Below are 17,665 nucleotides of genomic sequence, written 5' to 3'. Positions count from 1 at the left end.
AGGGGTCACATTCTGACAAACATGTGGATGTATAGTTATACAATGCCAAATAACGATTCTCTGCATTCACAATTAATCACTTGGAGAAAATATCCATCATGACATATTGGTTAGCATGTAGCATTTTTTCTTTGATTCAAGACTTGTATAATTACTTATAAACCAACTAATCTGAATGATTTGTTGGTGGTAAGGTGAAGGAGTAACATTTCTGGTACTGGGGGTTTCCTGCAAATTACTGTGCACCTAAACAAAGGTTTTTAGATCTAACAATGATACATAAATCCTGGTGACGATGCACGGCTTAAAATATTTTTTATTTTGTATTTTCTTAGATTGAATGCCATCCATATCTCGCCCAGAATGAGCTGATTGGGCATTGCCAGAAGCATGGGTTGGTGGTGACTGCATACAGTCCTCTTGGATCCTCTGATCGGCTGTGGAAAGCATCAGATGAACCATTCTTACTAGAAGATACCAACGTTAAAGCTATAGCTGAAAAACATGGGAAATCTCCTGCTCAAATTCTGCTCAGGTACAAGCAAAGACTGTGTCAACCAATATTTGGAAAGATAAATCCACCAAAAAAAGAGCTAAGCCTAAATTAATTGAAGCATGCTGTTTTCTATTGCCATTTAAGGTGTTAAACGTTGAACTACATAAACTTTTTTTAAAAAATACTCTAACTAAAAAGCAGTAAGGAGCAGCAAATGAAAGGAGAGTGAACTGGCTAGTAATATGAAAGAAGATTGCAAGGGTTCTTTTTGATTTCTAAAGGGTAAGAGAGAGCTAAGACTGGACATTTAACTGTTAGAAAAAGAGGCTGAAGCAGTATTAACGGGGAACAAAGAATAAGCATTAGACAAGGTTCCGCGTGGTAGACTGTTTAGTACAGTTAGACCACATGGGATCCAGGTGGAGTTAGCCAATTGGAAACAAAATTAGCTTGAAGGTAGGAGACAGTGGATGGTAGTAGAGGGTTCCTTTTCACACTGGAGGCCTGTGACCAGTGGTGTGCCACAAGGATCGCTGCTGGGCCCACTGCTTTCTGTCATTATTTAAACATTTGAATGTGAATATACAAGGTACAGTTAGTAAGTTACCCGATGACACCAAAATAGGCGGGGTAGTGAACAGCAAAGGAGATTACCTCAGAGGACCTTGATCCGATGGGCCAATGGGCTGAGGAGTGGCTGATGGAGTTTAACTTAGATAAATGTGAGGTGTTGCATTTTTGGTAAGGCAAGTCAAGGCAGGATTTATACCCTTCCTGGTAGGGACTTGGGGTGTGTTGCCAAACAAAGAGACCTAGGGGTGCAGAGGCACCCTTTGAAAGCAGAGTCGCAGGTAGATAGGGTAGTGAGGAAGTCATCTAGCACACTTGCTTTCATTGGCCAGAACATCGAGTATAAGAGTTGGGAGGTCATATTACTGCTGTACAGGATATTGGTTAGGCCACTTTTAGAATATTGCGTTCAATTCTGGTTGCCCTTCTATAAGAAAGATGTTGTTAAACTTGAGAGGGTGCAGAAAAGATTTACAAGGATGTTGCAGGGACGAGAGATTTTGAGTTAGTGAGGGGCTGAATAGCTGTGGCTTAGAGGTTTCAACATCATGAGGGGCATGAACAAGGTGAATAGCCAAGATCTTTTTCCTAGGCTGGGTAAGTACAAAACTAGAAGGCATAGGTTTAAGGTGAGAGGGGAAAGATACAAAAAGGACCTGATGGGTAACTTTTCATGCAGAGGGTGGTGTGTTTGTGGAATGATCTACCAGAGGAAGTGGTTGAAGCTGGTACAATTACAACATTAAAAAGGCATCTGGGTGGGTTTATGAACAGAAAGGGTTAGAGGGATATGGGCCAAATTATGGCAAATGGGACTAAGTCAGATTGGAATGTCTGATCAGCACTGACGAGTTGGACGGTAGGGTTGTTTCCGTGCTGTATGATTCTATAACTGAATAGTACTTTGCATCAGTGGAAAATGCTAGCAGCATACCAGAATTTCAGGAGACTCCGGGTGCAGATGTGAATATAGTGGCTATCACTGAAGAGAAGATGCTGGGGAAGCTTAAAGATCTGAAGATGGATAAATCATCCAGACCAGATGGACTACACCCCAGAGTTCTGAAGGAGATAACTCAGGAGCTTGTAGATGCATTGGTGGTGATCTTTGAGGAATCATTTGAGTCAGGAACTGTGCCAGAGGACTAGAAAATCGCTAATGTAACACTGTTGTTAAGAAGGGAGGGAGGCAGAACACTAGAAACTATAGGCCAGTTAGCCTGACCTTGGTTGTTTGTAAGATTTTAAAGTCCATTACGAAGGATGAAATTGCGGAGTCAGCACAGCTTATCAAGGGAAGGTAATGCCTGATGATAAATCTGTTAGAATCTCTTGAGGAGCTAACGGTCAGGTTAGACAAAGTTAGCCAGTGGACATGATCTATTTGGATTTCCAGAAGGTCTTTGACAAGGTGCCACACAGGAGGCCGCCAAATAAGATAAGAGGCCATGGGTGTTACGGTTACGGTACTGGCATGGATACAGGATTGGCTGACTGGCAGAAGGCAGACGGTAGGGGGAAAATGTGGTCTTTTTCAGGATGGCAGCCAGTAACTAGTGGAGATTTACAGGGGTCTGTATTGGGACTGCAACTATTCGTGTTGTATATTAACAATTTGGATGAAGCTACGAGGGCGTTTTTGCTAAGTTTTCAGGTGATAGGTGGAGGGGTAGTAATGAGGAAGTGGGGAGGCTGCAGAAGGACATGGACAGACTGGAAGAGAGGCAAAGGAGCGGCACATTGAATACAAGATCAGGTTATACATGTTGGCAGGAAGAATAGAGGCATAGACCATTTCTAAATGGGGAAAGTCTTCGGAAGTCTGAAGTACAAAGATTTGGGAGTCCTAGTTCAGGATTCTCTTAAGGTTAACAAGCGGATTAATTTGGCAGTTAGGAAGGCAGGTGCAATGTTTGAATTCATTTCAAGTGAACTAGAATTCAAGAGCAGAAATATACAGCCTCAGCAGTACAAGACTCTGGTCAGACAGCATTTGGAATATTGTGAGCAGTTTTGGCCCTGTCTCTAAGGATGTGCTAGCCTCCAAAGGAGGTTTACAAGAATGATCCCTAGGAGGAGAGGCATGTTGTGTGACAAGTGGTTGAGGACTCTAGGTCAATATTCAATGAATTTAGAAGGATTGGTGGGGAGGTCTCGTTGAAACTCGCAGAATACTGAGAGGCCTGGATCAAGTGATGTGAAGATAATGTTTCCACTAGTGGGAGAGGCTAAGACCTGAGGACACAGTCTCAATATGAAGGGCAGCCCTTTAGAACTGAGATGAGGAAGAACTTCTTGAGTCAGAGGGTTGTTAATCTGTGAACCTCATTGCTGCAGAGGGCCGTGGAGACCAAGTCATTAAGTGTATTTAAGATAGGTTCTTGATTAGTGAGAGGATCAAGGGTTACAAGGAGAAGGCTGGAGATTGCAGTTGAGAAACATCAGCCAAGATTGAATGACAGAGCAGATTTGATGGGCTGAATGGCCTAATTCTGCTCCTATGTCTCATGGCCTAAATTATTATAAACCAGGAAATGCTCAGTTCTTTTGAACTTCAGTGCTTCTGCAGGACGCTTGGAATGAAATGGATAAAAAGAGGTACAACCAAATGAGTATTTGCATCAGGTCAGAGTTGATTAGACAGATTTATTAGTGGTGGACAGACTGAAGTTGAAATACTTCGATTTGTTACGAAACAATAGTTTATGAAAGATGATGTTGGAAGGAAAACTAGAGGAAAAGCCTAGTGTACATAGGCAGAAAACTGGATGGTGTGATAACATCCTTGAACTAAATAGCTTGGGTTTTATGAGAAAACGGAGAATGACAAACGATCAATACATTTCAGGGGACGGGGCATGTGTTTTCCCCCCAAAAACCTATCTGCACCACCACAGAATCTTAAAATGTGTATCCTAATAAGGATTAAAAATAGTTCAATCAAAATAATACCAAAGGAGAATGAACTGTACAATCAGTTGGGTTTTTAAAGTTATCTTTTGTGGTCTGTCAGAAAAATGCATTGTAATATATATTCTAGATATGACTCCTACAGTTGAATGTTTTGGATAGGACTCTGAATAATGCTATGGACTTTAACCCGCTTGAGGAAAAGCTTCTGCTCTGCTTGGCAACAGTGGGTAATGTTGTTAACTGGTCTTCCTTCCCTTCCCTCAGCCACTGGGTGCAGTCCTCTCAACTGTGAATACCTGAGTGATACAATTATGTTACATGTTCCAAGAAATATATTAATGATGCCTGGAGTTCAAAGCAATGGATAATCTGGAAACCTATTCTATCCAAATATCCCTGTTCACACGCAAACAGAAATTCCTGGAAAAGTTCAGCAGGTTTAGCAGCATATGTGGAGACAGATCAGAGTTTAAAGTTTCAGGTCTAGTGACCCATCCTCAGATCTTGTTCACACATTTGGCATGGACAGGATATGATCTCACATTAAAAGCAAGACAATGCAATTGCAAATCCGAAATGAAAACAGTTACTCCGGTCAACAGCATCTGTTGAGAAAGAAAGAATTAAATTCTTGACTCTGATTATGAATCTTCAAGAATCATTGGAACACAAAATGCTAACACTTTTTCTCTTTTCAGAGATCCTGCTAGAAGTACTGAATTTTTTTTCAGCACTTTGCCAGTTTGTGACCAAATCCTGGATAAAAGCTATGATTCTTTTCTGTTCTGAAGTTTTGAATTATGAAAGGTTGTCATAGGGCAATGATACAGGCCAGTGAAGGCTCATTACTGTTGATCAATGAGTTGGAATTAATATAATGAAACTTTTTTACTCGAGCTTTCCAGAATCTTTCCACGTAACCTCATTAGATGACTTTCCTCTGCAGGTGGCAGGTACAACGTGGAGTAGTAGCCATTCCAAAGAGTGTCAATCCAGCACGAATTGCACAAAATCTACAGGTAACATGGCTGTTTCACAAATGTTAAAATTAACTCAATGCTAGTTGTAGAAACAGTCAGAAATAAAGATTGTGTTCATAGTATGTGCATTGGTTCTGATCTTGTAATGAAAAGGTAGTTGCGAATGAGGAAAGCCATTTCACCTGCATTAGGATCACTGCACAGCTAAATTAATATCCACACCCCCTTTTAATATCCAGTTGGTTTTTTGAATGAATGATTTCCACAGGTTACTGAATGAAGTGTAACCAATCTTTCATTAATCCAAATCACTGATACTGTGTAATGGTCACATGACTTTTCTCTTCACTATCAACAGTGCTTACATGTCTGTCTTTACCACCAGAACTGGATACAGAATTATTATATTTGATTATCAGATTTTGAGCTACAAATTTTTACAGTTTCCCTCATATTGGTCCCATTGCTTACATCAGGTACATTGTTGTTATCACAGAATACTTATTAAATATACAGTAAAATATGAACCTAATATTCAAATTGCCCCAAATCATCAGTAAAGTATACCAGCTGTTATGATCCAAGACTAAACTGCCTTCTTTATGATCTGGTTAGAAACCATTGTTTCTTTAAAAAGTAGATAAAAGGTAAGATAGAGGGGAAAGGCCTCAATTTTACAGTTCAGACAGAAGTAAAATACTTTTTGATACATCAGAACAATAATGCCATCTACAATACATGTACAGCCGATTTCTAACACTGATTTAATGTGATAAACGTGCATAATATACTGTTATCCAACCCCTATTGCCCACATTAAACTAGCAAATGCATGCAAGACAAATTATGCATTTCTCAACGACTCCCCTCCCAGATGTGAATAATGTAGTGGGTCATCAAATCGATTTAAATTTGACAAGGGATGACAAATCTTCACTTTAGCTGGCCTAGTCTTGGAACTCCCCCTCAAGGTATTGCCATAGACTGCTGCAGTGACTTCTCCTATTCTGATTGTGTACAGTCCTTTCCTGGTCTCTGCTCACCTGGACTCTGATATTGTATTCTAGCACTCACTCTCAAGCATAATTCTGGCTTTTTTTCTAACCAAAAACTAGTTTCACCTAGCTGGATATGTGCCTGGGTTTTCCTTGAGCTCTAATCTTGCTCAACTGCTTATGGGTTTTTCAACCTCCTTACTCAGCTACACTGAAGTACACACAACTGATGTAACCAAATGAGAAAGAAGAATTCCAGGAAGGGGATAAGCCAACCATGATTAAAAAGGAAGTTGAGGATAGCATCAAATTAAAAGAAAAGTACAAGATGGCAAAGGTTAGTGGTAAGCCAGAGGATTGGGAAAGTTCTTAAAAACCTATCTAATTGAAAATAAACTTTGACTGTAAACTAGCAAGTAATATCACGATAGACAAGAAAAGTTTGTTTTAAAAATATAAAAAGGGAGCAAGGCCAAAGTAAACATGGACCCCTTTAAAGAATGAAATTGGGAAGATGATAGTGGAGAACCAGGAAATGGCAAAGGAGTTGAATAAATACTTTGTATTAGGCTTCATGGTATGAGACACTAATAGTATTCTAAAAATACCAAATAATCATGAGGCAAAAGGTGGGGAGGAAGTAAATGCAATAACTATCACTAGGGGGAAAAAATAATTGGGGTAACTAATGGCACATAAAGGCCAAAATATCCCCTGGATCTGATGGGTTGCATTCAAGGAAGTAGCAACAAAGATAGTGGATGCTTTAGTAGTAATTCTCATCAATCCTTAGATTCTGGAAAAGTCCCACAGCACTGGATGACTGAAAGTAGCTCCCTTATGCAAAAGCGAAATAAACAAAATGGATAACAATAGGCCAATTAGTTTAACACCTGTCACTGGGAAAATGTTAGGATCTAGAGCATTTAGAAATACCTAAAATCAAGTAGAGTTAGCATGGTTTCCTGGAGAAATCCTGCTTGACAAATGTCAGTTTATCGTTGTAGAAGTAACAAACAAGATAGATAAATGGGGACCTTGGATGCAATATGTTTGGATTATATGCATTAGGCTACTTTTAATAAGACAAGAATTGTTGGAAATAGTATATTAGCATGGTTTAAGGTTTGAATTACTAATGGAAGACAGGCAGTTGGGATAAAGGGAAATTTTCAGAATGGCAACCTGTAACTAATGAAGAAAGATAGGGATCAGTGCTGGAGGCACTATTATATTAATGACTTTGAAGGAAGTGAATGTACCAAAGCCAAGTTTGCGGATGACAAAAATAGGTGGGAAGTTGATTGGGAAGGATGATGGATTCTACATAAGATTATAATTAAGTCAAGTGAGTGGGCAAAAACTTGGCAGATAGAATATGATGTTGGAAAGATGTGAAGTTATGCGTGTTAGCAGGGCAAACTGAATATTTAAATAGAGAAAGATAGCAAAAAGCTGCAGCATAAAGAGCTTTGGGAGTCTTGTATAAATCACGAAAAGCAAGCAGAAGTTCAGATAAAAAGGAAGGCAAATAGATTATAGACTTTTTTTAAAATAAGGAAAGTATGAAATGGAACCAATGAGGGAGCAAGATCTGGTCCTGTGTAATGAGACAGTAATGAGATCTCATAATTAGCGATCTTCTTGGAAGGAGCGATCACAGTATGGCTGAATTTACAGTACAGATACAAAGTGAGAAGATAAAATCCAATACCAGGGTGTTGTGCTTAAACAAAGGAGATTACAATAGGATGAGGGAGGAGTTAGCTAAAGTAGACTGGAAGCAAAGACTTTATGGTGGGACAGTGGAGGACTTTCAAAGCAGTTTTTCAAAGTGCTCAGCAAAAGTATATATACCGGTGAAAAGGAAGGACTGTCGGAAAAGGGGTAATCAGCCATGGATGTCTAAGGAGATGAGGGAGGCTTTCAAATTGAAAGATAAGACATACGAAGTTGCAAACACCAGTGGAAACTAGAAGATTGGGAAAACTAAACATCAACTGAAAGCCACAAAAAAAGCAGTTTTAAAAAAAAAACTAAGATTACAAGAGTAAACTAGCTCAGAATATAAAGACCAATAGCAAAGGTTTCTACAAATATATAAAATGAAAAAGAGTGGCTAAGGTAAACATTGGTCCTTTAGAGGATGAAAAGGGGTTTTAATAATGGGAAATGAAATAGCTGAGGATTTGAACAGGCATTTTTTGTGTTGGTCTTCACAGTGGAGGACATGAGTAACATGCCAGTAATTGATGATAAGGAGACTAAGGTAGTTGAGGACCCATCATCATGAAAGAGGTAGTATTGGGCAAGCTAATGGAGCTAAAGGTAGACCAGCCTCCTGGTCCTGATGGAATGCATCCCAAGGTACTAAAAGATGGCAGGAGAAATAGCAAATGCACTCATGGTAATTTTCCAAAATTTGCTGGACTCTGGAGCAGTTCCAGCAGATTGGAAAACAGCAAATGTAATGCCAGTGTTTACAAAAGGTAAGTAGACAAAAGATGGCGAATTATAGGCTGATTAGCTTAACTTCTGTAGTGGGGAAAATGCTTTAATCTATCATCGAGGAAGAAATAGCAAGACATCTAGATAGAAATTGTCCTATTGGGCAGATGCAGTGTGGGTTCATGAAAGGCAGGTCATGCTTAACTAACTTGCTGGAACTCTGAAGACATTATGAGCACGGTGGACAACGTGGTCCCAGTTGATGTGGTGTATCTGGATTTTGCACAAAAGGCTGCTACATAAGATAAAGGTGCACAGCGTTAAAGGCAATGTATTAGAATGGATTGAGGATTGATTAACCAACAGGAAGCAAAGATTGGGGATAAATGGAGATAGCAAGAACCGCAGATGCTGGAGTCAAAGTCAACCCATTGCAGAGCTGGAGGAACACAGCAGGCCAGGCGGCATCAGAGGAGTAGGAAAGTTGAGGTGTCTGGTCGGGACCCTTCTTCAAAGTGCTTTTCTGATTGGTGACTAGTGGTGTGCCTCGGATCAGTGTTGGGACCACAATTGTTTACAATTTACATAGCTGATATGGAGTTGAGGACCATGTGTCATGTGTCAAAGTTTGCAGATGACACTAAGATGAGTGGTAGAGCAAAGTGTGCAGAAGACTCAAAGTTTGCAGAGGGATTATAGATAGTTTAAGTGAGTAAGCAAAGATCTGGCAGACAGTACAATATCGATAAATGTAAAGTTGTCCATTTTGGTGGGAATAACAGTAAAAAGGACTATTATTTGAACAGTTAAAAAAATTGCAGCATGCTGCAGTGCAGAGGGACCTATATGTCCTCGTGCATGAATTGCAGAAGGTTGGTTTGCAGGTACAACAGGTAATTAAGAAGGCAAATGGAATTTTGTCCTTCATTGCTAGAAGGATTGAGTTTAAATGCAAGGAGGCTGTGTTGCAGCTGTATAGGGTGCTGGTGAGACCACACCTGAGTACTGTGAGCAGTTTTGGTCTGCTTACTTGAGAAAGGATATACTGGCACTGGAGGAGATTCACTAGATTGACTCTGACTCTGGAGTTGAGAGGGTTGGCTTATGAGGAGAGACGGAGTAGACTAGGATTGCATTCATTGGAATTTAGAAGAATGTTGCGGGGGGGGGATCTTATAGAAACATATGAAATTATGAAGAGAATAGATAAGATAAAAGCAGGGAGGTTGTTTCTACATGCGGGTGAAACTAGAAGAGGGCATAGCTTCAAAATTAGGGGGAGCAGGTTTAGGACTGAAGTGAGGAGGAACTTCTCTACCCAAAGGGTTGTGAATCTTTTTTGGAATTCCCTGCTCAGTGAAGTAGTTGAGGCTTCCTCATTGAATGTTTTTAAATCTAGGATAAATAATTTTTTGAACAGTAAAGGAATTAAGGGTTATGGTGAGAGGGTGGGTAGGTGGAGCTGAGGCACGAACTTACTGAATGGCAGAGTAGATTTGAAGGGCCAGATGGCCTACTCCTGCTCCTGGTTCTTACATTTGTATGTAAAGAGAATGGAATATAAAAGTTGGGAAGTCTTGCTAAAACTATTCAAGGCGCTTGTTAGACCATATTTGGAATACATTGGATCATTTTGGTCCCCAGGACTACTACAGCATCCTAACTACATAGCTGGTCAACTACTCTGCCTTCTCATCCCTGCAGAACCGCTAAAGATGATCACTTCAAACACACTGCCCCATTTGTCTAATTAAACAGGCCCCTAAATTGTTCTGAGACACATTACAACCTTTTTAGTGTAAGCCCCTTCCCTATCACAAGGCAGAATTTAACATTGCTGCCTTCTACCAGCTCTATGTTCCCTAAATGCTGAAAATGATACTGTAAAATAAACCACATTTTTCATTATAAACGTGAAATTGTACCATTTCACAATTTGCACCACAATATTTTTGTTTGTTTCTGGCATGGAACACTAATCCACATGTACACTTTGATTTCTGACGATATTAATTCCAACTTTGTTCACCTACCTTTCTTATTCCCTATAGCATGCCACAATGTTGAAACTACAAAATAAACACCTGTCTGTTATAATCACTTAAAACATGGTTTTCGTCAGGATCGTGTTTTCCTATTCACCTTCCCAATGATGATGAATTGTGTAAATCTCCTCTCCAATATCAACTGTATGATCATAATCAAGACCAAAACTTTAAAAAGATATTTGTATTCTCAGTGACTGACTTGAAAAAATTGTGCACAAAATTTGAGGTTTTATGACATTTACTATAATGTGGAAGCCAAATGAGCCATTGATTGAACATTACTTAGGTAGCTAATACTCTTTTTAAAAAGAGCGTATGGAAGCAATAACCAGTTTTAAAATGATCCAATACTTTACAGCACACTTCCCACAGAATTGCAGAACTTTGAGGAAACAATCGAGTCACACTGGTTCCAGGGTTCACTTCTCCTCCATGTTTTGCTAAGTTGTATTGTTCAATAATTATCAAAAGTCCTCTTCCCTCCATCCTGGAAATTACCCAATTGACTTTAAGCAATAAGGCCCACTCTGAAATCTTGGGAGAGCAAATCTTCCAGTATGCTTAAATCCCTACAAGTTCCATCTGTTTAGAGTCACAGTCATGCAGCATGCCCAGCACGATGGGTCAGTGGTTAGCACCAGGGTCAGGGTTCACAGCGCCAGGGTCCCGGGTTCGATTCCACCCTCTGGCGACTGTGCAAATTCCACACAGACATTCTCCCTGTGTCTACGTGGGTTTCCTCCCACAGTCCAAAGATGTGCAAGTTAGGTGAATTGGCCATGCTAAATTACCCTGTAGTGTCCAGATGTGTTAACCATGGGAAATGCAGGGTTATATGGCTAGGGTAGGGGAATGGGCCTGGTGGGATGCGGGTCGGTGTGGATTTGTTGAACAGGTGAACAGCCTGTTTCCACACTGGAGATTCTATATAAAAAAAATTCTATTAAAAAGCACAGAAACAGACCCTTCGGTCCAACCAGTCAATGCCAAATATAATCCCAAACTAATTAGTCCCGCCTGCCTGCTCCTAGTCCATGTCCCTCCAAAGCTTTCCTACTCCTGTACTTATCCAAAAGTGTTTTAAAACATTGTACCCACGTCCACCACTTCCTCAGGAAGTTCATTCACAAGCGAACCACCCTCTAGAAAAAAAAATTGTCCTTCTGTCTTTTTTTTTAAATCTTTCTCCTCTCACCTTAATGTGCCCCCTAGTCTTGAAATCCTCCATCCTGGGGAAAACACAACTACCATTAACACTATCTATACTCATTATTATGTAAACTTCCATAAGGTCACCCCTCAATCTCTCATGCTCCAGTGAAAAGAGTCCCAGCGTATCCAGCCTTTCTTTATAACTCGAACCTTCCATACCCGGCAACATCTTGGTAAATCTCTTCTGAACCCTGTCCAGCTTAAAAATATCCTTCCTGTAACTGGGCAACCAGAACTGGACACAGTATTCCCAAAGAGGCTTCACCAATGTCCTACACAACCTCAACATGATTTCCCATCTCCAATACTCAAAGGTCTGAGCAATGACGTCAAGCTTGCCAAACTCCTTTTTAACCACCCTGTCTGTATGTGACGCAAACTTCAAAGAATCATATACCTGCACCTCTGTATCCCTCTGTTCTACAACACTAACCATTAGTTGTATAACATTAATTGTTTGTTGTACCAAAATGCAATACCTCACACTTGGCAGATTGAGTTCAATCTAGATTTTTTTTTTCAGCCCATTGACCCATTTGATGAAGATCCCTCTGTAATCTTAGAAAACCACCTTCACTGTCTACAATGCCATCAATTTTGGTGTTGTTCGCAAACTTACTAACCAGTCCTTCTATATTCTAATCCAAATCATTTACATAAATGAAGTTATCCCCACAATTGCACTTGGTAATTGATAGAGTAAACAGCCATTTGCTCTATAGGCTACAGCAAATGCTTTTCCTTGGCTCACTTGATCTTTCGTTCTCCCTCTCTTGCTGTTCAAACTCTGAGGTGGAGAGTCATCAGTAATATGTTTCTTCCTTTGTTTCATATTAAACGTGATACTTGCATTTCAGTAATATCTGATCTGAACCTATGGTCCCCATAATGGCTGTGCCAGATAAACGTCTTGTCATGCAGACCTGAGATCACATCTCTTCATTTCTCTAAAGATATATGATTTAAAATAAAATATTTTAATAAACCTTATAAAATCTCACATTCATAACACAAGTATGGCCTTCAAGATGAGATGGCTCAGGGAACTTTTCCTTTGTCCAGATTGGAAATTTGACATTTTGTTGAATCGTTGTTCAGGCTGACCCTGAGTTGATTATAGTGGTGTTCGCACATGCTTCCCTTGGTTGTGCAGGTCTCAAGTTTGGAAGTACAATCAAATTAAGTTATTGCAGTGCATCTTGTAGGTGCTTCACACTGCTGCCATTGTATGCAGGCAGTAGACGGAGTTGGTATGTAGTTTTGGAACCATATTCATCCACGTAGATGGGAATATTCCATTACAATCCTTGTGCACACCTTTTAGTGTTGGCCATGAGCTACTTTCTACAGAATCCTTGAATCTATGATTTTCTCTTCTAGCTATACAAATCCCATAGCTATTTCAGTTGCATTTCTGGTCAACAGTAACTTACCAGAATGTAGATGGTGCAAGGTCAGTGACCATGATGTCAAGAAACTACTGGATTCTCTCCTTTTTGGAGATTGGCTTGGTATTGTGTGGGGCAATCATTTCATGCCACTTGTCAACTCACATTTCAATGTTGTCTAGTCAGTAACGGTCATGAAAAATCACAAATAAGAATGAATATCAGAAACATTAGCAATTATCCCATTTCTGACCTTTTTATGGGAACTTTTTATGAAACAGCTGGAGGTTGAGCCAATGATACTACCCTGTGGAGTTTATCATGAGGCTGAGATGATTTGATCTCCAAGAAGCAGAATCATCTTGTTTGGTGTTGGGAATGAAAATAGTCAATGAAGTGTTTTCCCCTAATTCTCACTGACATCAAAAGAATTAACTAAATTGGTTAGACATGACCAACCTTTAAGATTTTAGAGTAGATTTGTAGCTCGGGTTGTGGATGTTGTGGTTGGTTGGCTCGCAGAGCTAGTTCGTTGTTCCACAGATGTTTCATTACCCTACTGGGAAATATCAGTGCAGCCTCCGATGAAGCGTCATTGTGTTTTCCCGCCTGGTATTTAAACTCGAGTCTGAGCTGGATTACCTCACTTCCGGTTTTCCTTTGCAATGGAGTGTATATGGGATGGAGTTCTACGTGTTTGTTGATGGCTTTTTTGTGGAGTACCAGACTTCTAGGAACTCCCGTGCTTGTCCCAGGATCTTGGTGTTGACCCAATCGAATTGGTGGTTCTCCTTATCCACGTGGATAGAGATGATGAGTATTGGTCATGTCTTTTTGTAGCCAATTGAAGTTCGCGTACCCTTGTTGTTAATTTCCTTCCTGTTTGTCCGATGTAGTGTTTCTCACCATCTCTGCAGGGAATTCTGTATATGACATTGGTCCTGTCCATAGTGGGTAGTGGGTCTTTGGTTCAGCCTTCGTTAGGAATTCCCCATTTGTCCTGCGCTCTACCGTGACGTCCAGGAATGGAACCTGTTTGTTGTTCTCCTCCTCCTCCTCCTCCTCCTCGTCCTCTGGTGAATTTGATTCCGGTGAGGGTGTTGTTTTAGTTTGTGTGTGTCTCCGCTAGTTTGGTCCGTTTAATGATGACAAAGGTGTTGTCTACATAGTGTATCCATAGTTTAATTGGATTAGCGGAAGGGCCATACTTTCCAGTCTTTGCATCACCGCCTCGGCCATTAGTCCGAATCAAAGACCCACTACCCACTATGGACAGGACCAACGTCACATACAAGATTCCCTGCAGGGACTGTAAGAAACACGACAATCGGACAAACGGGAAGGAAATTGACAAGAAGGGTACGCAAACATCAGTTGGCTACAAAAAGACTACCAATACTCATCATCTCTATCCACATGGATAAGGAGAACCAGCAATTCAATTGGGTCAACACCAAGATCCTGGTACAAGCATGGGAGTTCCTAGAAGTCTGGTACTCCATGAAAAAAGCCATCAGCAAACACATAGAACTCGACCCTATATACACTCCACTGCGAAGGAAAACCGGAAGTGAGGTAATCCAGCTCAACGGACTCCAGAGTTTAAATACCAGACGGGAAAACACAATGACGCTTCATCTGAGGCTGCACTGATGATGTTACCCAGCAGGGTAATGAAACGTCTGCGGAACAACGAACCAGCTCGGTAAGACAACCAACCACAACGACCAACCTTTTTAACAAATTACTGACAAAGGATCTATAATTAGCTGAGGCTTCTCCAAATGGTCAGTCATTGTTTCTGATTTGTTTTAATTTTCTTGGGTGAAAATCATTCAAATCTTTGAAAGAGATAAGAGCATTTTATTTTTCTTCAGCAAATCTCTCTCCTTTTGAGGTTACCTCATCAAGATCTGCCTAAGCTACTTCTCTTCCCTATAGAATTTGAGCAGGCAGCTTGCTGCTTATCCTCTGCCAAGCTCATTTAAAGACCAGGTACATGAGAACAATCAGGTTGGAGATGAATTGTGTGTTCTACATTCTTCTTTCATAGTTGACTTACAAAATGATCCGCTTTGTCCAACTGACCAATCTAAAAATGGTCATGGTTTGTACATTCGGGCAGATGGTTTTGACTTGGTTTGTATTATGGCTGGGATGGATTCCTTTCTCAACCAGAGTTTTTCATTTGAAATGAATGCATCTGATGCGTAGTCCTCAGGTGATAATCTTGGGGTTCTATAATGTATTAGGAGATGATCCTATTCACACTTGTTCAGGGTAATTGTCTGTGGGGTTTTCCAGACCAGTTGGTGCCAATTAATGGTGTTGGAGTTCCAGACATCTCCAAGGCTTCAGCTACAAATGTTGTCCCACACTTTTAAAAATCCAATTAATGGTTTCCAGCCAGTAAATGCAAAGTCCCTCTTATAAAACATTGATAACAGTTTATTACTTAGTCATTTTAGCCATAAGTTGTTAAGAAAGTGATTAAAACAAAGTATTTTTATAATTAAAAATTGTCATCTGATTATTGTACCTGAAACTTCCATGGACTTAACTATGTACTAAACTACTTTTTTTATAAAAAAGATATCAAAACCAGACAACTATGTCAGTGTCAAGAAACTTTCATTTCCTGTTTTAGTTCATACTTGTGTGATTTCATATATTGGACATGACAGATTGTCTCACCAAGCTGGCTAATGCACAGAGAATGGGAATGGACTCTGGAATCCACAATTAAACCCTATTTCAAAATTGCTTTTAAGCAGCAGGAGAGAAAAGGAAGATTCATTTGGAAGTCAGAACCAGAAATCTCTCTGGTTCTGCCTCTACAAGAGACACATGTTCCACGCAACGTCACCAGGTGAAAAAACACACTGGGAAAATAAATGTTTACCAAGAACACACTATTTATGAATGTCAGTACTGCTGAGCATACAGGTCAACAATTTAACAGTCATCATCCATTAAAAAATAACATTTTTTAGTAATCACTTGTGGGAGGTGAGCATCGCCGGCTCCATCGGCATTTATTGCTTCTCCCTGGTTGCTCTGAAACGGTGATGAGCTGTCGTCTTAAACTGCTGCATTCCGTGTGCTGTCATAGCGATTGTTACACCTGAATGGCTAACCAAGCCATTCCAAAGCACAGTTAAGAGTCAGTCACATTGCTGCGGGTCTGGAGTGACATGTGAACAGATCAGTTAAAGGTAGCAGATTTCCTTCACTGAAGAACATTAGCGAACAAGATGGATTTTTCCAACAACCAGCAGTGGTTGAATTGTCATTATTTGACTCTTAATTCCAGATATTTATTGAATTCGAATTCAATCATCTGCTGTAGTATTCAAACCAAGGTTCCAGAACATTAGCTGAGTTTCTCGAATAGCAGTCCAACAATAATAACATTAGGCTAACACCTCCCCAAGTTGCAAGGACTTTTGAACTGCATACCTTTATTTCTCTGTGCTGCACACACTCCTTTTGCGAACTTATTGCCTGGGTTTGTCATGTTTTTTTTTCCCAGTTGGTTAGCAGTTAATAAAATTCCTTATTTTCCACTCAATTTTGTAATTGTTGTTCTCTTCTAGGTGTTTGATTTCACCTTGACTGAAGATGATATGAAAAGAATTGGAACTCTCAACAGAAACTGGCGTTACATTGTTCCGAAAATTAAAGTAAGTGTACAAGGCCTTGCCATAACCCTCAAAATCTTGCCTCTCCTAAGTGAGACCTATCTGCTGTATAGATGAAAGCAGTTGAATTTCAGTCAAAGCTGAGATTGCAATATTGACTTCACAGTCGAGTACTGTGTGGCTAGAACTGATTACCTATTCAAATTTATATTCTCACTTGCACCCTGAATATTAAAATTGTTCCATTTTTACTGTAAAATGGGTAACTTTTTCAAACTATTCTATCTTTACACCTCCAAAGTAGCACTGCACGTGACATCTGTAAATAAAATTCAGATTTATTGCTAAAATCACTTCAATACGTGAACTTTAACTGAGCATAGTTTAGATTTTAGTCTTGAGGAGTAGCACCATTTAATCAGATGATCTTGTTTTCAATATCTGTAGCATGTTGGATTTCTTTGGAGATTTTTTGAAAACTTTGTTATTAGTAATGTGAAGGTTTACTTTTAGCCACTTAAGCCATTGATTGATTCATCTTAATACTGGCACGTGGTTAAAAAGAGTGTGTTCAATACTAAAATGCATCAGAAATTATTAAACATTTAGTTAATAATGAGCTATGGATTGTGTGCATAGTAATGTCATATTTCTTGAACTAATGCCTTTTCCTCCTTTGTTAATGCAGGTTGACAATGAATTTGTACCCAGAGATGCACAACATCCCCACTACCCTTTTAATGATCCATATTAATGTCGGCAGGGTGTGCTGCTTCTGCCTTGTTGTGTTTGTGGCATTATGTGAAAATCTTAAGCTACTTACTAATAAGATTTAATAAACGATTAAGGGATCTTCATAACCATTGTCATACTTTGTAGCTTTTTAGATACTCAACACTGATTCTGTCAAATGTTACTTTATGATATAAAAGTCTTGAAGCCAAAATAATTAAAGGAGAAAAAGAAAACTGCAA

General features: G+C 39.7%; 1 protein-coding gene across 3 annotated transcripts in view; it reads left to right on the top strand.

The window, feature by feature from the left end:
- The window catches only part of akr1a1b (aldo-keto reductase family 1, member A1b (aldehyde reductase)), a 43,664-nt gene extending 25,999 nt beyond the window's left edge, over positions 1-17,665 (top strand). For all 3 annotated transcript variants that reach the window (XM_048601851.1, XM_020516329.2, XM_048601852.1), the window contains exons 6-9: positions 336-535; positions 4,926-4,998; positions 16,647-16,733; positions 17,380-17,665. In XM_048601851.1, the coding sequence (XP_048457808.1) occupies positions 336-535; positions 4,926-4,998; positions 16,647-16,733; positions 17,380-17,445 (426 nt within the window). In that variant the 3' untranslated portion in view covers positions 17,446-17,665. The remainder of the gene's footprint in view (positions 1-335; positions 536-4,925; positions 4,999-16,646; positions 16,734-17,379) is intronic.

The sequence above is a fragment of the Rhincodon typus genome, chromosome 10 (genome assembly GCF_021869965.1).
Source record: "Rhincodon typus isolate 14 chromosome 10, sRhiTyp1.1, whole genome shotgun sequence".
Lineage (NCBI taxonomy): Eukaryota > Metazoa > Chordata > Chondrichthyes > Orectolobiformes > Rhincodontidae > Rhincodon > Rhincodon typus.
The sequence above is the reverse complement of the archived record's forward strand: the minus strand, read 5'-3'. Positions and strand labels throughout refer to the sequence as shown.